General features: G+C 44.0%; 1 protein-coding gene across 1 annotated transcript; it reads right to left on the bottom strand.

Annotated features, from left to right (window-relative positions):
• Nucleotides 1–502: 502 nt before the first annotated feature.
• Nucleotides 503–18,413, bottom strand: LOC120020162 (WD repeat-containing protein 47-like). Its single transcript, XM_038963639.1, has 17 exons — nt 18,297–18,413; nt 16,720–16,889; nt 15,532–15,615; nt 15,198–15,282; nt 13,903–14,034; nt 13,048–13,224; nt 12,379–12,881; nt 10,398–10,506; nt 7,338–7,531; nt 5,305–5,574; nt 5,072–5,138; nt 4,055–4,224; nt 3,730–3,902; nt 3,291–3,461; nt 3,027–3,158; nt 2,682–2,900; nt 503–2,311 (listed from the first exon to the last, which is right to left on the bottom strand). The coding sequence occupies exons 2-17, from the start codon at nt 16,875–16,877 to the stop codon at nt 2,169–2,171; spliced, it is 2,787 nt and encodes a 928-aa protein (XP_038819567.1). The 5' UTR covers nt 16,878–16,889; nt 18,297–18,413; the 3' UTR covers nt 503–2,168.
• Nucleotides 18,414–23,648: the final 5,235 nt, after the last annotated feature.

The following is a 23,648-nucleotide window of genomic DNA, read 5'->3' as shown; positions in this document are numbered from 1 at the left end:
TCAACTGTCCATCCTGTCTCCCTGTAGCGCTGTCTTAGGCGTATCGCAGTACGGACATTGCAATTTATTGCCCTGGTCACATCTGCAGTCCTCAGAAGTCCTCATGCGTCCTTGCAGAATGCCTAAGGCACGTTCTCGCAGATGAGCAGGGACGCTGGGCATCTTTCTTTTGGTGTTTTTCAGTCAGTAGAAAGGCTCCTTTAGTGTCCTACGTTTTCATAACTGTGACCTTAATTGCCTACCGTCTGTAAGCTGTTAAGTGTCTTAACGACCGTTCCACAGGTGCATGTTCATTAATTGTTTATGGTTCATTGAACAAGCATGGGAAACAGTGTTTAAACCCTTTACAATGAAGATCTGTGAAGTTATTTGGATTTTTACAAATGATCTTTAAAAGACAGGGTCCTGAAAAAGAGACGTTTCTTTTTTTGCTGAGTTTATGATATCATGATTTCACTTTATTACGAAGGACATCACAGATCACACAAGTTCAGTATGAAATGTCAAAGAGGATTTTATTTAGATACCACAGCAGCGATCACACTTCAATAAGCTCTATTCATTTCTCTTAGTCACTTAAAACAAGGTTTAGAAAAGCTACATACCGGAAACACTATCTAATGGATGCCTATATTACAATACAATTTTAAAATAAAAGATAAATAAATACATCTATTTATTAGTTTGGCCTTTTAATTTAAAATGAGAATCTGTACACAAAGAACAAAGCCTAAAACTCAAGCCTGATTTTTTGACAAATCAAACAAAACTGTATTAAATGGTGGGTCTAGTGACAAAGTGCAAAATACAGAAACTGAAAGTAAGAAACGCAAAACACCGTCAATACGGGTTTATAATTTGATAAGATATTGTGCTATAAGCTACTCCCTTTCGAAATAGACAGAGCCTGCCATCTAGGTGGCAACCAGTAACATTGCAGATGAAAGCAAAGCTACACTACACAGGGAGGTTTGCTTAACCGTACACTGAAGCTGGCCAAGCCAAAAAGTAGATCTGTTATTCCCTTCCATGTCGATATAAAACAACTATTTTATCATTTCCTATTTGCAGGCAAGCCGTAGCAAAAAAACACCATAACAACTGTCTGAAGACAGCATTTTGCACCAAACACTGATTCAACATTAAAAACGTACAAGCAAATGTACACATTTTTGTCTCCGATATTTACAAAGCCTGAAGCAGAAATGCGGCGGGCAGACTTGCACAGCAACGTTAGACATCAGAAACTCCCACAGTAGTAGTATTGACAACAGCTAAGCTAATTGTCAATTAGCTAAGCGATAGCTAATTGATCGACCAATGCAACAGATTACAACTCCGGCAAGGAGCACCTGATATATTGTCAGCAGTTTAGATCGCAACATCGTTGCCTTGGTTTCTTCAACTAATAGCAGCGTAGTAACACACGCTGCGACAAAAACACTGACTGTGCAAACTAATTAGGAATGTCAATTTGTTCTTGAAAAGAGCTCACAGAAAACTTAAACCTTTTTGACCCTGAAATGGAGAGGGACCCACATGGGTTTCTGTATTGGGAGACTGGATAACTCAAGGCACCATATGAGACAATGCACTATAGCAAAACATCCCTCTCCTTATTCAAAACATGATGGAGTAGATGTATCATTTGTAGATGAAAATGTGAAGAGTCATGGGATGAGTGGAGGAATGGAGTGATAGAGCGAGCGAAGGGGAGGGTCAGTTGGTGCACTTTTTCCACTCTCCCCATTTCACTCACACACACAACTAGGGGATGCATTTGCTAAAGTGAGAGTTGTTCACAGAAGCAGTGATGTTGAGGGGAGCAGGATACGAAATCAAACCTAAATACAGCCAAAAGATACCCACAGACAGCCACACAACCAAATGTACAGCGGGACAAACTGTCCTGTTTGTTGCAAGAGGGAAAAGAGTGTAAGGAAAAGGGTGCATATGTGTGTCCAGGTTGTGTATTACGGGTTACGCATGTCCACTATATGTGACTTAGGGGTTGTGTTTGTGTGTCTATATTTGTGTGTGTTCGCGAGCTATGTGCATGCTAGGGTTTGGTTGTGTTGCGTGAGTGTGTGTCTGTTAGGTGTTGTGTGTCCAGAGTGTGACGGTGCGGTCAGCGGAGGAGGAGAGGAAGGACAGGTCGTGTGTGTGTGTTAGGTGTTGTGTGTCCAGAGTGTGACGGTACGGTCAGCGGAGGAGGAGAGGAAGGACAGGTCGTGTGTGTGCCACCTGCACTGGATCACCTTGTCACCGTGCTCCCCTACCAGAGTCAGGGGCAACGGCTTCGTCAAGTCACCTACAGAGACAAACACACATTTCAATATATTGTGAGTACAAAGGGCACAAATGACTTCTGAGTCCAAGTCATTGATAGCAGCTTAAACAAATAAAATACTTCACTAGCTTCTTTGTGCTTCGGTAAAACTACTAACGCGCAGTCACACAACTAACAATTACACAGTTGAACAACACACCCATCAGACTATTCAGTGACAAGGGGAAGAACTCAATTGCATACTCCTCGTGCCCTCTTTTTGTCTCCTTCTCAAAACCCATTGGGTGAGAAAGCCGGCGGTCCCTTCTCCTCTAACGGGCACTCAGAAGGAAACGAGGAGTGAGGATGCGAAGAGTAGGCAATTGAGATCTTCCCTAGATGTCTTCCTTACCTTGCAGGTTGCTGATCATGACCTTGGTGTCGTAGGAACCAGTGAGCAGGTAGTGTGCCCCGGGGGAGAACCTAACGGAGCGCACGTCGCTGGAGTGGGGCCGGTACGTCTGCACAACGCGTCCCCCTCTGATGTCATAGAGCATACAGCCGCTGTCCTCCTGTCCCGTCGCTAGGAGACGACCGCTAGGGTCAACCGCTACCGAGGCAACGGGACTGCCTGAGAGGGGGAGAGAAAATTAAAAAAATTATATTAGACGGAGGGGGAAGAGGGAGAGAGACTACTAAGTAGGTGTCATAAATGTGTGTGGGTCTGTTTTTTCGTGTGTAGGGTAGCAGTACCAACCTGATCCATGGAAGGCAGTGCCCACCACTCTAACACAAGTGGGTATTCTCAGGTCCCAGAACCTCACAGTCTTATCCTGAGAGCCTGACGCTATCATCCACCCTCCCCACGTATACAGAGACAGAACGTGACCTGAGGATAAACATACGGACCCATCAGTCTCACATCGCACTCTCACCGAAGCCTTTATTTTCCCATTTAGGAATAACGATGATTAACTAAGTAGGACATGAGTGCAACGCAAAAATGAGTGTTTGTGTGTACCTGTGTGTCCACTGAGAGCGTGTAGGCCCTGTCCTCTCTGACAGTCAGTAGTGTAGATGTTACAGTCTCCGGCTCCGGCACTGATCAGGATGGCCCCTCCACTCTCTGGTCCCTCCATGAACGCCAGGTCTCTGACGGTCCCATCATGCATACTGAACTCAAGGTCTGGACCTGAGAGAGAGCGAGAGCGAGCGAGAGCGAGCGAGAGCGAGTGAGAGCGAGCGTACCGAACTGAAATCAAGAGAACTGGAACTTTCATTGTCAGGTGTATATTGAGTAAATTCCAATGTAATTCAGTCATTTCAGGAGATGAATTACATTTCAGGATTTAAACTGAATTGATCCCAACGCGAGTATAGAGTGGATTTAAATGTTATAGATTCCCAACCTTTGAATCGAATGGATTTCTAACGGATATGAAACTCTGTATTGAGTTTACCTGTGGCGTTGCAGGTCTCGGCACTGAAGGGCAGGACTTTGACGTATTTGTCATTGGAGCCGGTGGCTAGTAGCTTTCCACAGTGACTCCAGGCCACACAGTAGATAGAACCCTTATGGTGCTTATTCCTCTTAAAACGAACCTCCGGCTGCTTGGTCATACCCGACACCCCACTGAGGGAAGGAAAGGGGGTGAGTGAGAGAGAGCGAGCAGAGAGAGATAAAAGCTTAAGTCTCATTACAGCGGAATACCTCGCAAAGGAATTGAACAGTAGATATCCACCATTTCAGGAATGATTAGTTATTAGGCTGTGTGTGTGTGTTACCTGGTGTCCAGCGGTGCATCTGGGTAGGCACACACGCGTAGCGTCTTAGAGTTGGAACCGACAGCGTACAGCGCCCCCGTGGGGTGGAAGGCTACAGCGCGCACTGCCTGAGTGTCCTCCAGGGTGTTCACAGCTACAAACAGGGCCTTGGGCTTGTCCCCGTTGTCCCCCTGCAACACACACAAACAAACATTCGGGATGAGAATGAAGATATCCCACTTGACCCAGGCAAGTGCTTTTTAGCCCGTCAGCAGAGCGGTGCATCTGGGGTATCCAGATCCAGATTAAGAAGGTCCAGGCTGTATCACATCCGGCCGTGATTGGGAGTCCTACAGGGCGGGGCACAATTGGTCCAGAGTCGTCCGGGTTTGAGCGGTGTAGGCCGTCATTGTAAATAAGAATTTGTTCTTAACTGACTTAAATAAAGGTTAAATAAAATAATAAAAACTATTTTTTACAATGTTTTTCACACACACACACACACACACACACAGAACTGCCCGCACATATACAAGGGCAATGGGTTTAACATAATTACCAGTGTAATCTGGGTTGATCTTCTATGCCATTATTCTGAAATAGAGCCAACAGCTCATGCCAACATGGAATACCCTTTATCGCTGCCGGTCTAACTATAATCTGATGGATTCAATCTCCACTCATCACAGTGCATAATCTAGGATTACTGTGCATGACCTCAGTGGATATACTGAATTGATACTATTTTTAAAAAAATTTGATTTACTTAACTAGGGAAGTCTGTTAAGAACAAATTCTTATTTTACAATAACGGCCTACCGGGAACAGTGGATTAACTGCCTTGTTCAGGGGCAGAACGACAGATTGTCAGCTCTGGGATTCGATCCAGCAACCTTTCGGTTACTGGCCCAACGCTCTAACCACTAGGATACCTGCCGCCCCAATGCCTCTCACTCCTAAAGAGTTGTACTAAGCCTACAGTGGGAGGTTAGACAGACTGTGTGTGTACGTACGAAAGAGAAGGGGATAGGAACCTACCTCCTTACTCCGGGTTAGGGCTCCTGGTGAGTCGTCTAATGCGGAAGGCTGTCCGGCTACTTGAGGACTAGACCACACACAGATACAACACATTAGTACATTACCCCGTGTATGTACACAAAGACAAACACATCAACAAAATGTATACAAACCTGCCATACAGACGTGTGTGTATCACACACACACACACACACACACACACACACACACACACACACACACACGTTGCTCACCTCTGGGAGACCACGGGGGATTCGTTCGGTGGGGGTACCCCCCGACCCGCTGCGGTGCGTTGTGGGGTGCTGCTGACCACCCCTCCTCCATGGGGCTGGCCCTGCTCGGGGGTCAGGGTCACGGCGGGGTCAGGGGTCAAGCCTACGGAGTCACCGATATTGTTGTTCTCGGGAGAGGGGCCCGTACCATTGCACTGCTGGGCCAGAGACTGGACATCCTCCTCGAGACTCTCCATCCCAACGTTCAACTCCTCCAGCTTCTGAATAGACCTGGGTAGACAGAACACACAAGTTAATACACAGACAGGACAGAGCCAGAGACACCTCTGTCTTTTTAATAGTGTCAGTCATTTAAATATGTTGGATGATGACAGTCGGAGTCTGGCACTGCTCCAGAGACACACGGAGCAGGTACCACAGGAGCAGCTGGTGCTCAGGACATTAAAGACCGTTCATAAAGAACAGAGAGGAGCAGCAGGCGGGGGGGGGTGACAATAAGGGGTCCCTTGTGGCTTCCTCCACTCCTCCCCCCCAACCCCTAGGCACACCCTGCTCCATCTGGGGTACCAGACTCAGCTCCACTATACACCCAATCATTAATCATCACCAACCTGCAACACCACCACCATCAGCACCTCCCCCCAACACACACAAACCAACGTCCCCTTTCAGAACCTGTTACTGAGAAAAACACCAGTATGTCAAGTCATCTGTATCTCTAAGCATTAGTCAGCAGTTTTGTCCAACAGGACAATACAACAGTCACATCCAGGCTTTGAACCAGCCAGGCTGAGGCTAGATTCTCTCATTGACCTGTGGTTTCACTATAGTCGAGATGACATCATAGGGTCAGGCCATGCTCTCCAGTGATTGGCAGTCCAAATCTTTTGGCTCCGCTCATCTAAATTAGCTGTTCATTTGGCTCCGAAACGACTCTTCGTTCAGTAGTAAAAAATAAATAAATATAATAAATAAAATCAAAATAGCACATTTCTAATGTAAGCAGAAAAAGGTTGCCTACCATTATGTCAGATTGTATACCTGAGTTCGAATACATTTTACCTGACAAAATTACATCTCTTGCAATAAAAAGGACGTTTTTTTTTTTTAACACACCATTTTGCGTGGAACAGAATGAGGCTCTCACCTCTTCCCATTGTTCCTGCAGTGAGGAATAACCACCTTCATGTTTCTAGAACTTACCGACAGATCACCGCTGTTTGGGGCTCAAGAAGCAGTATGCAAATCGGGGAGCCTAATGAACGGCGCATTCACAGATGTGATTCGGTTCCAGGCGATCACCAAAAAGATCGGATTGTTTGCGAACGACCCATCACTAATGCCCTCCCTTCTAGACTGCGGTGTGCATCAGTAGGACAAAGCCCTTTTGATCTCTCCCTATCTAACCCTTCTCCCCCCCCCCCCCACCCTGCATTATTTATAAGGTCAGGGCATAATGACATCCTTAGTGTCTCCACAGTTCTCTTGGGATCTTTCTTTGTCCTTTCCTATTTTAACTAAATTCAAAATGTTCCCATATTTTTGTGTCACGCTGAACCCAGACTGTCCTGAATTTTGGGGATTTAACACGTGTCTTTCCGTTGCCTCGTGTTAGGCCGAAGCCATGGGCTGTACAGGGAGGGGTCTGTGTGTTCTAAAATCGGCCAAGTTTTGTTTTTTTTGCAAATGGCTGAGGCAATCGTGCTTGAATTAAACAATATGTTAACCAACAACCCTTATTCCAAACCCTTATTCCATTCGTCACATGAAGGAACTACTAACTACATGATTTAACATCTGACAGAATGTGGTCTGCCACAGATAGAGCAGTCCAACAGGAGAGTCATTACAAGGTTTAGGACGAAATGGCAACTCATCAAACCACAGACAATCAAGGCAACCTCATGTTTGTTATGTTGGTTTCAGACTTTGTGCTGTGCAGTCATGGGTGATCTGACCTGTTGACGACCTGAAGTCCTGTGCTGTGTGTATCAGGGTGTGTGTGTGTGTGTGTCCACATTCCAATCGCTAACCTGTTGAGGAACGTCTCAGTGAGGCTGTGCTGTGTGGCGTCTGTCCCGGGGGCTGGCTGGTCACTGTGTTGTACCCCTCCCTCCAGAAGCATCTGCTGGTAGAGTTGTCTCTGCTGCTGCTTCTGCTCCAGGTGCTGCTGCACTCTCAGACGCTGGCGGTAAAACTCCTCAAACTTCTCTGTTGAGTCATGCAGCTGAGGTGGTAAGACACACACAGTGAACATATCGTCACACGTACAACCGGTTTTCACTTTGTCATTATGTGGTATTGTGTGTAAATTGATGAGAACAATTTTTATTTCATCCATTTTACAATAAGGCTGTAACGTAATAACATGTGGGGAAAAAGTCAAGGGGTCTGAATACTTTCTGAATGCACTGTACATACACCGACACACACTCCTGGTAAAACCCTCCCAACTTCTCAGTAGTCACACACACACACACACACACCATACTAAAATAAACCAAATACATAATTGTTTGAAGTACAGCCAACTTCTTGCATACTGCCATTCACATTCAAAGCCAGCATTGACCCCACACCCCTTCCCTCTGTAACTTCAGAGAGAGAGGGAAAAGACGGTGTGTCATAGGCCTGAGGACAGACAACTTCGCTTACGGTGCCGTCTGCAGTGCCCATCTGACAGGCATTAACTTACACACTGACCAGGGGCCAGCGTGCCAAATATGAGGGAGATGCCGAGGGAAAGAGAGAGGGTTGGAAGAAATAAGCCGTTCATGACATGCATTGCCATCCCTCACCCTCGTTAACACAGGGACCACAGCCAGTGTGAAATCCAATAACCACACACACACACACACACACACACACACACACACAGTGTGGCAGAGGGACCCACAAACCAGAGTTTCATCTGAAGGTGAAATCACACAGTCTAATTTCCCATTCTGCTCCTGGTCTGTTGATCAGTCTCCCAGGTGACATGGCAGAGCAGGGCTGTTAATTCACACAGTCTGATCTCTTCGAAGGCTAGAGTTGGAGTGGAGTCAGGGGACTAGTGTCCTTTGGGCTGTACTGTAACTCATGTGAGAGGACGAGACAGAGATAGAGAGAGAGAGAAAGAGCAGGGCAGGTGACATGTCTCTTGGCTGTAATTCAGGCCCTGTAAGCCCCAGACGGTCGATGACTCAGTGAGTCTCACACACACACACACACACACACCAGACACACATTCACCTCTAAGTCCGGCCTATATTTAGACTGAGGGAGAAGGCCACCATCTTTGAAAGTAATCCTCTCCACAATCCCAATCCATACACATCAGCAGAGAAGACGACTCCAGAGTTTGTTGGAACTGGGTAAAAATTGTTTCCATCTCATGCACTTACAGGTGAAGTCGGAAGTTATCATACACTTTAGCCAAATACATTTAAACTCAGTTTTTCACAATTCCTGACATTTAATCCTAGAAAAAATTCCCTGTCTCAGGTCAGTTAGGATCACCACTTTATTTTAAGAGCGTGAAATGTCATAATAATATAATTATTTATTTCAGCTTTTATTTCTTTCATCACATTCCCAGTGGGTCAGAAGTTTACATACACTCAATTAGTATTTGGTAGCATTGCCTTTAAATTGTTTAACTTGGGTCAAATGTTTTGAGTAGCCTTCCACAAGCTTCCCACAATAAATTGGATGAATTTTGGCCCATTCCTCCTGACAGAGCTGGGGTAACAGTCAGGTTTGTAGGACTCCTTGCTCGCACACGCTTTTTCAGATCTGCCCACACATTTTCTATAGGATTGAGGTCAGTGCTTTGTGATGGCCAATCCAATACCTTGACTTTGTTGTCCTTAAGCCATTTTGCCACAACTTTGGAAGCATGCTTTGGGTCAATGTCCATTTGGAAGACCCATTTGCAACCAAGCTTTAACTTCCTGATTGATGTCTTGAGATTTTGCTTCAGTATATCTACATAATTTTCCTCCCTCATGATGCCATCTATTTTGTGAAGTGCACCAGTCCCTCCTGCAGCAAAGCACCCCCACAACATGATGCTGCCACCCCCGTGCTTCACGGTTGGGATGGTGTTCTTCGGCTTGCAAGCATCCCCGTTTTTCCTCCAAACATAACGATGGTCATTATGGCCAAACAGTTCTATTTTTCTTTCATCAGACCAGAGGACATTTCTCGAAAAAGTACGATCTTTGTCCATATGTGCAGTTGCAAACCGTTGTCTGGCTTTTTTATGGTGGTTTTGGAGCAGTGGCTTCTTCCTTGCTGAGCGGCCTTTCAGGTTATGTCGATATAGGACTCGTTTTACTGTGGATATAGATACTTTTGTACCTGTTTCCTCCAGCATCTTCACAAGGTCCTTTGCTGTTGTTCTGGGATTGATTTGCACTTTTCGCACCAAAGTATGTTCATCTCTAGGAGACAGAACGCGTCTCCTTCCTGAGCGGTATGACGGCTGCGTGGTCCCATGGTGTTTATACTTGCGTACTATTGTTTGTATAGATTAATGTGGTACCTTCATGCGTTTGGAAATTGCTCCCAAGGATGAACCAGACTTGTGGAGGTCTACAATTGTTTTTCTGAGGTCATGGCTGATTTCTTTTGATTTTCCCATGATGTCAAGCAAAGAGGCACTGGGTTTGAAGGTAGGCCTTGAAATACATCCACAGGTACACCTCCAATTGACTCAAATGATGTCAATTAGCCTATCAGAAGCTTCTAAAGCCATGACATAATTTTCTGGAATTTTCCAAGCTGTTTAAAGGCACAGTCAACTTAGTGTATGTAAACTTCTGACCCACTGGAATTGTGATACTGTGAATTATAAGTGAAATAATCTGTCTGTAAACAATTGTTGGAAAAATGACTTGTGTCATGCACAAAGTAGATGTCTTAACCAACTTGCCAAAACTATAGTTTGTTAACAAGAAATTTGTGGAGGGGTTGAAAAACAAGTTTTAATGACTCCAATCTAAGTGTATGTAAACTTCCGACTTCAAATGTATTTTCTAGAAATCTGTATATTTTGCAAGACAGACCTGGTTACATCTCATCTTCCTCTCCTCCATCAGGTGTTTTACCTCGTTCCTCTGTGCAGAGCCTGGTGACGGGGCATCCTCTCCAGGGGCGGAGTCAGGGCGCAGGGTGCCCGAACTCATCATCTTATCTACGGGCGTGTCCGTCCTGGAGCTAGGAAGAAGAACCAGAGACCACAGATCGATGCTGGCACTAAAACCGCACTCAATGAGCTGTATACCACCATAAGCAAACAGGAAAACGCTCATCCAGAGGCGGCGCTCCTAGTGGTGCAAGACACACTCAAATTTGCATACCGCCCCAACAAATCCACAGATGATGCAATCTCTATTGCACTCCACACTGCCCTTTCCCACCTGGACAAAAGGAACACCTATGTGAGAATGCTATTCATTGTCTACAGCTCAGCGTACAACACCATAGTGCCCTCAAAGCTCATCACTAAGCTAAGGACCCTGGGTCTAAACACCTCCCTCTGCAACTGGATCCTTGACTTCCTGACGGGCCACCCCCAGGTGGTAAGGGTAGGCAACAACACATCTGCCACGCTGATCCTCAACACAGCGGCCCCTCAGGGGTGCGTGCTCAGTCCCCTCCTGTATTCCCTGTTCACCCATGACTGCACGGCCAGGCACGACTCCAACACCATCATTAAGTTTGCCGATGACACAACAGTGGTAGGCCTGATCACCAACAAGACAGCCTATTGGGAGGAGGTCAGAGATCTGACCGGGTGGTGCCAGGACAACAACCTCTCCCTCAACGTGATCAAGACAAAGGAGATGATTGTGGACTACAGGAAATGGAGGACCGAGCCCAGCCCCATTCTCATCGACAGGGCTGTAGTGGAACAGGTTGAGAGCTTCAAGTTCCTTGGCATCCACATCGCCAACAAACTAACATGGTCCAAGCACACCAAGACAGTCCTGAAGAGGGCACAACAAAACCTATTCCCTCTCAGGAGACTGAAAAGATTTGTCATAGGTCCTCAGATCCTTAAAAGGTTCTACAGCTGCAGCATCCTGACTGGTTGCATCACTGCCTGGTATGGCAACTGCTCGGCCTCCGACCGCAAGGCACTACAGAGTGCAGTGCGTACGTCCCAGTACATAACCGGGGCCAAGCTTTTTGCCATCCAGGACCTCTATACAGGCGGTGTCAGAGGAAGGCCCTAAAAATTGTCAAAGACTCCAGCCACCCTAGTCATAGATTGTTCTCTCTGCTACCGCATGGCAAGCAGTACCGGAGTACTAGGACCAAGAGGCTTCTAAACAGCTTCTACCCCCAAGCCATAAGACTCCTGAACATCTAATCAAATGGCTACCCAGACTATTTGCACTGCCCCCCGCATGTGACAAATAACATTTGATTTGAGTCCCACATCTGTTTGTGCTTTCTTGCCAACACCAATCACAGCAATGAAGTTAGCAAAACATAAAATCGAATCCAAGTGTATTCATCACGTGCACAGGATACAGCAGGTGTAAACGGTACAGTGAAATGCAAGTGCAGAGAGAGGGTTGCAGAGTACAAACAGATGTACCAGACACAACTCAGATCATCCCTACTGTCACTCAGCTACTCCCTACTGACACTCAGCTACGCCCTACTGTCACTCAGCTACTCCCTACTGTCACTCAGCTACTCCCTACTGTCACTCAGCTACTCCCTACTGTCACTCAGCTACTCCCTACTGTCACAGTGTCCGCATAAGTGGGTGTTATTGAGCAGTAGAAAAATTCAAGATAATCACTGAGCTTCTCCAACAGTAGAGTCTCAAGTGTTTTCTACCACGCAGGCTAATCAACAGGCTACTCCAGTGTCTGGGCTAAATCAAACAGGTTAATTCATGTAATTACTTGGCCTCCTTAGCCAATGTTTGGGGATTATTCTAGAGGGCAAAATGACTAGGTAGAGCGCATCACCCAGGTGGGTACTACACATTAACGGTAGATGAGTTAAATTCCCCACTTACAATGGAAAACCCTTTTAGACCTACATGAATCCAACCCATCCTCCTCTCACCTCTCAGGCGACTCCTCAAAGATGCTGTGGCAGTCGGAGCTCTCCAGCATCAGACTCCTGCTCAGACTCTGGCCCCCCGTGTGGTAGTTAGCAAAGGAATGAGACATGGGGGACACCCCCTTCCCCCCCGCCGTGTCCCCCCCTGGGCCCCTCTTCTCCTGGCCAGACAGACCATAGGACAGCCCGTCCAGGGCCGGGTTCAGGGAGCGGGACATGTAGGCATCGGCGGACTGGGGGCGGCGGAGGGGCGAGGAGGGGTAGGGGGACAGCTTGCTGATTAGCGGGGTGAGGAGGTCTGCGTAGCCGGCCTTGGCGGGCTTGACCAGGCGGTCCACGTGGATCTGTAGCAGCTTCTGCTCGAAGGCGCAGGAGAAGACGCTGTGGGACAGGTTCTGCATCCAGGAGAGTAAGGACAGATCCAGGTCATCACAGCCATTCCCACACAGCATGTCCACCCCCAGGAGCACCTCGCCCTCCGTGATCTCCTCGCCTGTCGCCTTGCTCTGGACACAGAGGTAGTCAATCCATCAATCTATCAGCCAATCAAGCACTGAATGAATCAATGACTAATTCATATAAATCAAGCGAGCAATGAAATCATAACATCATATTCAACCAAAACAGTAATATCAAGCCATCGATAGAATCGTATAGGTACTTTGTAAGTACCTGGCAGAACTCGACGCAGCACTCATACAGAACGCCTTTAATGAGGAGCTGGAAGAGGCGGTTCTCTGAGGCCCTGAACCCCGCCTCGCTCAGCTTCCTGTCTGCAGGGATGAACTCTGACACCATGGTGCACGCCTCCTCGAAACAGTGCACCCGCGCCGTGCTGGGGTTCCAGTCCTGGAGGGGAAACGTTATACTGTTTAGTCATTTAGCTAAAATCCAAAACACGATGACATCTTTAAAATGTCTCAGTGTTCTCTCAGAGCAATCCATTTTGGGATGGTTTGAAAACTGCCGCATTGAAATACATCAGATAGAGCATTATGAGAGAATAATAAACCACAAGCGCTCATACATGCTGAGAACAACGTAGTAATGCCTTTTCAAATCAACGTTTATTGGTCACGTACACGTGATTAGCAGATGTTATTGCGGGTGTAGCGAAATGCTTGTGCTTCTAGCTCCGACAGTGCAGTAATATCTAACAAGTTACACAACATATACCCAATACACACAAATCTAAGTAGGAATTAATTAAGACTATACATATGGACGAGCGATGTCAGAGCGGAACGGACTAAGATACAGTAGAATAGTATAGAAAACAGTATATGCATATGAGATGAGTAATGCAAGATATGTAAACATTATTAAAGTGACTAGAGTTCTATTCCTTTTGATACCTGCTTTCAGTAAACTGTTACCTAACCTTCTTCAAAGTAAGTATTCGAATCAATCAACTGTGCTAGAATAACAGTACGATTCAGAAGGTCAGATGCCATAAAATAATAATAATAATAATATATATTATTATAATATGATATAGTATGCCATAAATATAAAAATGTGTCATGCCTTGAACTCAGCGTGGTTGGTGAGACGAGGCAGGGTGAGGAGCAGACATAGCTTGCTGTAGTCATCTTTAGAGGGACAGACCTCCTCCAGAGCATGAAGACACTTCACCGCCTCCTGCATGGTGAACTCCAACTGAGGGAGAGAAGGATGAAGGGAGGAGAGAGAGAGAGAGAGAGCGGTAGAGGGGAGAGAAAGAAAGAGTGGATTTTGGGCCACATCAGATTCACTCATGTTACGCTCTCACATGTAGCAGGACTTTGATACACTCTAGAAGGTTTGCAATAAATAAAGAAAACGCTTTGATCATATTTATTCATTTCTAGAGGCAATGTAGCAATAAACGTTGATTTGAAAAGGCATGCTGAGTTGTTCTCAGCATGTATGAGCCCCATTCCCTCCAGACTCAACATTCCCTCAGAGACAGAGGGGGGATGAAAAAGTATGTTTTGAACATATAAACCCAGAATGTCTGTAGATCCTGTAGAAAAGCAGCTACCTGTTATCGCTCTCTGAGGCTTAGGTTGGGTTGCACCAACATGGATTATCTCTTAAACTGAGTTAAATCAAGGTTTATCTATTAATCTTGCTGCACCAAATTTTAAACCTAATTTTAAATTAATCCTAGTTAAATTAAATCCTTCCTCTAATCTAAATGTTCACTTTAAAACCTAGATTAATTTAAACCATGTTGGTGCAACCCACCCTTAGATTCTAAACGTCAGGGTAGAAGGGCTTAGATCTCTATCACGTCCAAGGAGAACCCTCAGAAATAAGAACAGGTCTGTGTTACTTTGAACTGCTTTGAATAAATGTGCAAAAGAGATGTTCACGAGATCTAACCTAGACCTAAATCTGACTCACATGTCACACACTAACTCATGAAGAGCTGGGCTGACAACCTAACACACGTATACACACAGACACAGCTGGCTTGAGGAGCCCAGACTAATCCAGCCAGGCTACACAAGCTGGATTCACATCTACACTGTCTGTGACTAAGCTAATATAGGACGATGGGTAGAGAAAACTCAATGAAAGTGTGTGGGCTAGGAGAAAAAGAAGCAGCGAGAAATAGAAAATAATTAGATGGAAAAATAAAAGCGGGACTGTTTCAGGATTCATTGCTCATTTGTTTGCTCATTCAGAAGGAGACAGAGGAAAGGAGACAGACAAACAAAGACAGGGAGATGGAAAATGTAAGGGCAGAGACAGACACTAGAACAAAGTGTGTGTGTGTGTGTGTGTGTGTGTGTGTGTGTGTGGGGTGGGGGGCTATTCTTTGTCTGTTGACTCACATGCTGTGGCTCGCCCTCAGCAGACATGGCGTTGTTCACACACAGGGCCTCCAGAAACTTCTGCTTCAGGACGATGTAACGGAACCTATGACAGCACAACAATATAATATAGCCCCAGTGCTGGGTTGTCTCATCCTACAGTATATGTACGTGTCAGTAAAGTAATTCAAACCCAGTATCTGCCTGAACATTCTAGCCTGGGTGTCAGTTGGCTAACGTGTTGTTGTTTGACAAGGCAATAATAGCATTGCTAACTGCAGAAATGGCCAGGCATAGTCAAGACTACGTACGTTCATTTCTGACCACAGAATTTAGTGTTGTATCGATGCCTCACCTTTTCCTGTCAAACGTGTCCATGCACTCCAACGGCTGAATGAACTGGAGCACCTCGTCCCACTGCCCATCCAACACCAGCTGTCTGGACAGAGATAAACAATGCACAAACGAGTCAGTTATAGGGCCGGGTTGATACCAGTATCGCAATATTTTTTCCCATGGCAAAAATTAAAAACGCAAAGCAGACCAAACTCTTTGGTCCTTTAAAAACCTGCTGTATAGTGTGTGCTATAGCCTGGAAAATAAATAAATGTGACTCTGGATGACAACATAATGATGTTTGTTTCCAACATTAGGGCTGTTTTCCTAAAGAAGTTAAATCTGCTTTGTGTTTTGTTTCCACGATCCTAACGAGTATCACGATAATGGTAATTGTCCCGGGCCCCTAGCAGTTAATACATCTGATGTAAAATGTTGGTCTTTGTGACACCTATTACGTGCTCTGAGCCTATTCACACTAGCCAGATAATTTCAGGAAAAACAAAACAGAACAAAAATAAACAAAGGGTTCTCTATTTGATTTCCCTGCAATGCCATGTCTTACGGTAACAGAACAGATTGTTTTTTTATTGGCAGATGAAAGACAGGCAGTGAATGGTCACCAGGTAACAGGGGGGCCCTCTGTGTGAAAGGGGTCCAACTCCAATCCCATCAGGCATTTCACACACTCAGCTGAGTGGAATGCCAAAGAGGTCTACACTGCTGGCTGACATTCAAATGTCCACTCCAATCCAGCATGGAAGAGGTCTAGATCATTATTGCACGAACAAAGGAAATGATGCTGCACTTTCTGAACATTGTTAGTGTTTGAGCATTAGTTTAGCAACCAGTGACCTATTCATATGCGACTGAAAAACGAAACCTGCATGAAGTTGATGAAAATGCTTTGGAACGCTGAACAGCAACAATCTTGTCTAATTAGTCTGTCAACTGTTGTATTGCAGCAAACACTTATGGAGGTGTCCTGATATGCTATGGGCGAGCCAGACCTTTGTCATTCCAAACCTAGCCATGTAGTAAGACCCAAACATTAATGTCAGGGTCATATTCACTAGGGCACACCGTAGCAAATAATTTTGCAACTGAAAATGAAAAGATCCTTGTTGGATAAATCCAGGTAGTCCCTCCCTGTTTTAATCTTGTGTTTTGTTTTTGTTGGTGCCTAATGAATACGACCCAGGTGTACCTGAGGAACAGCATGTCGTCAGAGTAGAGTCCGTTGATGACTCCGCTCTCTTTCTCCAGGGCCAGCATGCTGATGTGAAGTTTCCTGGAGTTGAGGAAGTCCAGGATCACCTTGATGATCTCCACCTCCTTCACATTGATGATCTCCTCTGCTGCCATGGTGACGACGGGCTGACACACCCACACACATAGACCAGCAACACAACTCAGAGTGAGTATACAAACCACAAACGGAGGCTCTCTTGGTGATCCTAGAAAGGCAGCCTAGTATCTGTCTGGTTAACCTAGCGTAGCGGGCATAAAGAAACGACTGAACAGGTCCCCACATCCGGTTTTCAAAGGAAAAGGAAGCTAGGTTGAAGACACTGTATCCGTGAAAACCCAATATTTTCATCTGACCCAGCTGTCTGGTAAACAATCAATTTCTAATGTAACAATGTCACTTTATTGCCACACTGTGGTCAACCAATTATTTTTTGGTTCCCAATATTTTTGCTTGGCCAACAATTGTTGACCTTGCTTTTGAATAGGCTTTTAAGAAGTCTATCATAATTCATTTCAATTCCTTCCTGCAAACAAGCACAGGAAATATAGGTACTTCTCTGCGCACCTACTTAATGTGGACAAAATGACAAAAGCCTCAATTGTGCCTAATGGAATCAAGCCCCAACTCTCTGGCTACTGTGATTAGCAGGACAGTGTCAGTACAAAGTCTGCAGTAGAGAGTTAATCCAATCACACACACAGCTGTGCTATTAATTAAGTAGTAACACATTATGGACTAGAATTGCTTTGATGTTCATTTAATTTGGGGCGGCAGGTAGCCTAGTGGCTAGAGCGTTGGGCCAGTAACCGGAAGGTTGCTGGGTCGAATCTGTCGTTCTGCCCCTGAACACGGTACTGTTCCCCGGTAGACCGTCATTGTAAATAATAATTTGTTATTAACTGACTTGCCTAGTTAAATAAAGGTTAAACATTTTTTTATTTATTATGGGGTGTTAGCATGACTATTGACATAGCTAGTTAGCCTATCTTGGTGTTGCACTGCAACCTGCATTGTTGACAAGGTGTCCAAGCAAGTGGTTGCTCAAAACGTACTGATGCTAACGTTACATCATTCTGCTTTTAAATAGACCTTGGTCCAGTCAACAAAGAACATTGTTAGATATCTGGCAATCAACATAACAGGCCATTCAGAAGAGAAAAATAACAACCAAGTTGCATGCAGATCATGCCAGATGCACTGCTGGGGACAATGACTGCAGCAGCGGCAACAATTTAACAGCAAATAAACTATGCGTATCACCTAAACAAAGGATGAGCTAAGTATTACTTGTACGGGAGGGTTCCAATAAACATATATTTACAATCTATAACTACCTAGCTAGCTATGAAGCTATGCACTGCAGCTATGGGTGGGGTTCAAACACAGCAAATTAGCTAGCTAACTGCTAGATAACTAGCTAGCTACTTAACCTCAAGCTGTTCTTGTCCTGTTATGAAATAAACGACAACACAAGCTGTCTCAGATATATTAGCAAGCTAGCTAACAGCCAATGTTAGCTGGTAGCTACATACCACGAAGAGTAATGTTGTCAGGAACGCACACCCAAACCCACAAACAGATTCAGATCATGACAAGCAGCCAGCCGACAAGAGAACGGCTAGTCAGGGGTGTATTCATTACGTCGATTCTATTGCAAAACGTTTAGCAACAGGAACGGTTTACTCCAAACGCTCCTCAACGTCACGTAAAATCTGTTGTATTCATAAACGGAAGTTGTAGCTAGCTAGTTCATTTTAATGTTATTGTTTCCACGAGTTGCCATTCCAATCTGAATAGTCTGCGAAGTGTTTGGAACGAGCCAAATAGTCGATTCTTCCATGCTCTCAAGTGGCGTGAATTCCGCGGGGTTACAATTTCTTTCAGCCGCGTATTTATTTTTTGAAGCGAGACCACTGAACTACAACTTTCGTTTAAGAACAAGACAAAACTCAACAGCGTTTGGAGTAAACTGTTTCTGTAGCAAAACGTTTTGCAACACACGGCGTAATGAATACACCCCCAGGTCAAACTCCAGAAGGGAATCATCCGCTAGCAGCACAGGCGGGATAGGTGGGGAGCGATACTTCTCACGCATAATTAACAAACACGCTCCCAAATGCGATTTAAAGCGCACCTTGGTCTAAAAATACATGGGCTGAAAACACGCTCCTGGATTTGTTTCTATGTTGTTGAAAAAGCGTAGCTGTCACGGCGATCCTGATTCGATTTGTTTCTCCTTCCTTTCTTGCCTTGAGTCTGCTGCTGCTACCCAACCCCTTCGGTTGTCAAGCGCACCGCTTCGTCTACCAATCAGATCCCAGCATTTTCACAAGGGCGCTCCAAGCATCTCTTGTCTTGCAAGTCAAAACCACACAGCTTTTGGCTATGGATCAACATTCCTGGCTACCACCATCCATTGAGTATGCACATCAAGTTGTCATCAAAGTCCAATTATGCCACTTTCAATGAAATAATAACTTGTCAGGGTGTGTGACACTTCCAAGAGAATACTTGATGGTGGATGGCTAGGCCTAATCCGCATGCCTTCGACTGCTCAGACTAGATGGTGTGTTCCATTTGCGTGTAGGCTAATCGCAGAATCACAGTGGAAAGTTCAAAACTGATTAAATGCTTGAAGAACATGGCTCCCTGAAAAGGCTTTAAGAGGATTAAGACAGACAGTGATAAGAAGTAAATCTGGTTGGTAGGCTATTATTCTTAACCAGTAGCCTTCCGGTTACTCTTCTTGAATACAAGAGAGGACGACTAGTGCATTACTTCTCAATCATTAGGTGATACCTAGTGGTATTAGTAAAGGTGCATTCAAAGGACCAGCATTTTTATGAGAAATTCTGTAACAAAATGACAAACGGTTTATCTTGATATTTTACCACTGGTATGTTCATCCCTGCATGTAAGCCTATGCCTCTTCCATGAGGTTTTGACCTTCATGGCATAGAACCTGCATTTGTGTCCCCTGTGGCCTCGGGTTGCAGGTTCAAGACCCATTTGTTCTGTAATTAACTAGATATTGTGCTGTAGGAAATTAGCACAACATTTAGCACAACAAGGAATCCAAATCTGAGCTAGCCTAAAATGAGATTCAGATGGATAACCAGGCTTCAAAAACACCAGTCACAAGTGTTGATGAACATTTGCATTTTAATATTGTTCAAAGGAATTTATAAAAAATAACAAATACATGAACATATTGACAAGGTTAAAATAAAACAAATTTAGATGGGGAAAACACAGAATGGCATCTCACACATATCTGATTATCCACTACAATAGAGTATGCAGTGGAAACAGTTTGCAGTCAGTTCTCTCTCTCCGTTTCCTGCCCGTCACTCATACAAAACATATTGTACCCTCTCATGGTTTTACATTTCCTTTTGCAACAGATATGCTGCTCATATGAAACCTCAAAATGGTAAATGGTTTACAAAAAAATACTTTATACGACAAAATATATGTACAGCGTAAACACTGCTTTGCTCCAAAATAAAATACTAATAAATGTCAGTTTCCTTTCATAGGTTAGAACAATGTAACATGTTGAAGCAGAACGTAACAGATGTTTTGAAAGTCCTGAAAAAATATGTTTTATGTTTTTGTGATCTGTATTTTACTTAATTTATGTAAGTACGCATTTAAATCAACTACAAATACTGCAATCTACAGTGGGACAGAGTCATGAAATTCTATTCCTTACTCTCTATTGAATATGTACACATACGTATTGTGGACTACTTTAAGTGTAATAGGAATTCAACAGTAAAGATACTATCCACAATAAAGTAAAATGCTTTTGAATATCTGTGAGGTCCAAACATATACAGTACCAGTCAAAAGTTTGGACACACCTCATTCAAGGGTTTTTCTTCATTTTTACTATCTTCTACATTACAGTAGAATAATAGTGAAGACATCAAAACTATGAAATACCATATATTGAATCATGTAGTAATCAAAAAAGTGTTAAACAAAGATTCTTCAAAGTAGCCACCCTTAGCCTTGATGACAGCTTTGCACAATCTTGGCATTCTCTCAACCAGCTTCATGAGGAATGCTTTTACAACAGTCTTGAACGAGTTCCCACATTTACTGAGCACTTGTTGGCTGCTTTTCCTTCACTCTGCGGTCCAACTCATCCCAAGCCATCTCAATTGAGTTGAGGTCGGGTGATTGTGGAAGCCATGTCATCTGGTGCAGCACTCCATCACTCTCCTTGGTCAAATAGCCCTTACACAGCCTGGAGGTGTGTTTTGGGTCATTGTCCTGTTGAAAAATAAATGATAGTCCCACAAAGAGCAAACCAAATGGGATGGCGTATCGCTGCAGAATGCTGTGGTAGCCATGCTGGACACTGACAGTGTCATCAGCAAAGTACCCCCACACCACCACACCTCCTCCTCCATGCTTCACGGTGGGAACAAACATGTGGAGATCATCCATTCACCTACTCTGCGTCTCACAAAAACACAGCGGTTGGAACCAAAAATCTCAAATTTGGACTCATCAGACCAAAGGACAGATTTCCACTGGTCTTATGTCCATTGCTCATGTTTCTTGGCCCAAGCAAGTCTCTTCTTCTTATTGGTGTCCTTTAGTAGTGGTTTCTTTGCAGCAATTCGACCATGAAGGCCTGATTCACGCAGTCTCCTCTGAACAGTTGATGTTGAGATGTGTCTGTTACTTGAACTCTGAAGCATTTATTTGGGCTGCAATCTAACAAACTTATCCTCTGCAGCAGAGGTAACTCTGGGTCTTCCTTTCCTGTGGCGGTCCTCATCAGAGCCAGTTTCATAATAGAGCTTGATGGTTTTTGCAACTGCAATTGAAGAAACTTTCAAAGTTATTGGAATTTTCCCGATTGACTAACCTTCATGTCTTAAAGTAATGATGGACTGTCATTTCTCTTTGCTTATTTGAGCTGTTCTTGCCATAATATGGACTTGGTCTTTTACCAAATAGGGCCACCCCTACCTTGTCACAACACAAACGATGGCTCAAACGCATTAAGAAGTAAAGAAATTCCACAAATGAACTTTTAACAAGGCACACCTATTCATTGAAATGCATTCCAGGTGACTACCTCATGAAGCTGGTTGAGAGAATGCCAAGCGTGTGCAAAGCTGTCATCAAGGCAAAAGGTGGCTACTGTGAAGAATATCAAATAAAAAAATAATATTTTGATTTGTTTAACACTTTTTGGTTACTACATTATTCTTTTGATGATTTTTGGGGGGTGGCAGGTGGTTAGAGTGTTGGGCCAGTAACCGAAAGACCGAATTGCCGGATCAAATCCCCGAGCTGACAAGGTACAAATCTGTCGTTCTACCCCTGAACAAGGCAGTTAACCCACTGTTCTCCAGTAGGCTGTCATTGTAAATAAGAATTTGTTCATAACTGACTTGCCTAGTTAAATAAACTTTAAACGTAAAAAAAACATGATTCCATATGTGTTATTTCATAGTTTTGATGTCTTCACTATTATTCTACAATGTAGAAAATAGTAAAAAGAAAGAAAAACCCATGAAAGAGTAGGTGTGTCCAAACTTTTGACTGGTATTGTATGCCAACAAGGATTTTTATAAGATATTTTCTCGGAATTGCACAGGCTCATGACACAATTTGTGGAACTTGCTTCTATTCTGAAGCTTGAAATTGTCCTGCCAGTGACATTGAAAAGGGATCATACATTGCATTTTTTTTTAAATAGAAGGCCCCATATACAGTATAGTACGTTTATATACGTCCATATTAAATAATAAACGCTAGTTTCACTCAATCATTTTGAATGGAATAGCCATTATATACAAACTAAATGAACTTATACACTATATATGGTCTTAAAGTATGTTACGCACCTCTGTTGATGAAACTTTAAAAGCCTTTAAAGCCTCAGTGCAGTCAAAAGCATCATTTCCTGTGTTTTATATATATGTCCACACTATGAGGTTGGAATAATACTGGGAAATAGTGAAAAGGATGGTAATGCCCTTCTAGTGTAAGAGCTGTTTGAAAAGACCATCCTGAAATTTCAGCCTGTTTTGGTTGGAGGGGTTTTGGCCTTCTATAGTGACATCACCATGCAGTAAATTAGTTACTAGACCAATAAGAAAGAGTTCCAAACCTCTCTGTCAATAACAGCTCACTCCCAGACTGTCCTAGCAAAATTACTGCTTGAGAAATTGCTCTTTGCTAATAAGCTATTTTTGTTTCTTTTTGACCATTTAAAACAATCACAATATGGTACTTAATTGTTACCCAGAAATGATTTGATATTGAGATAAAAACAGCTGCATTGGACCTTTAAAAACTTCCAAAGCCTTATCAAAAACATACAATAAATTAAGAGTCAGTTGATGACATTCCTGTGAACTAGATTATACTTAATCACTGATTTTACAATCTAGTTCTTATCGGAAGTTATGACAACCTACTTAACTATTGACACATTATGTAAACCCAACTTCTCAGTCTCATCGTTCAGCCACAGAGAAAAGCAAGCCTCACACACAGCCACTCTCAACAAGCTCTCGTATACGTATCATCCTGTACTCACAAAAACATCACATTTGGCGCTGAAATATGACCTAATCACTGCGCTTCCACAAAACAAGCATAAGGCCACACATGATGAACATAGGGAACTCAAACTCGGTCTATTTCAAAAGGAATGACATTCAGTGCTTCAGTGGTCCGATTCAGTAAGCCTTTCATCAGCCCCTTATTTTTTGGCACACAAGAACATGGGCACCCATGCATGCTGACGAACATACACACGTGCACCATTAGAATGACTCTGGGTCACACACACACACACACACACACACACACACACACACACACACACACACACACACACACACACACAC

Source organism: Salvelinus namaycush, chromosome 25, assembly GCF_016432855.1.
Source record: "Salvelinus namaycush isolate Seneca chromosome 25, SaNama_1.0, whole genome shotgun sequence".
NCBI lineage: Eukaryota > Metazoa > Chordata > Actinopteri > Salmoniformes > Salmonidae > Salvelinus > Salvelinus namaycush.
The sequence above is the reverse complement of the archived record's forward strand: the minus strand, read 5'-3'. Positions and strand labels throughout refer to the sequence as shown.

Bases quoted from the DNA above. Each gene is read 5' to 3' on its own strand.
- LOC120020162 (XM_038963639.1), bottom strand. From the start codon at position 16,877: ATGGCAGCAGAGGAGATCATCAATGTGAAGGAGGTGGAGATCATCAAG. The intron at 15,616-16,719 runs GTACACCTGGGT...ATCTCTGTCCAG, and splicing joins GACGACATGCTGTTCCTCAG to ACAGCTGGTGTTGGATGGGC. The intron at 10,507-12,378 runs GTGAGAGGAGGA...TCTTCTTCCTAG, and splicing joins TTTGAGGAGTCGCCTGAGAG to CTCCAGGACGGACACGCCCG.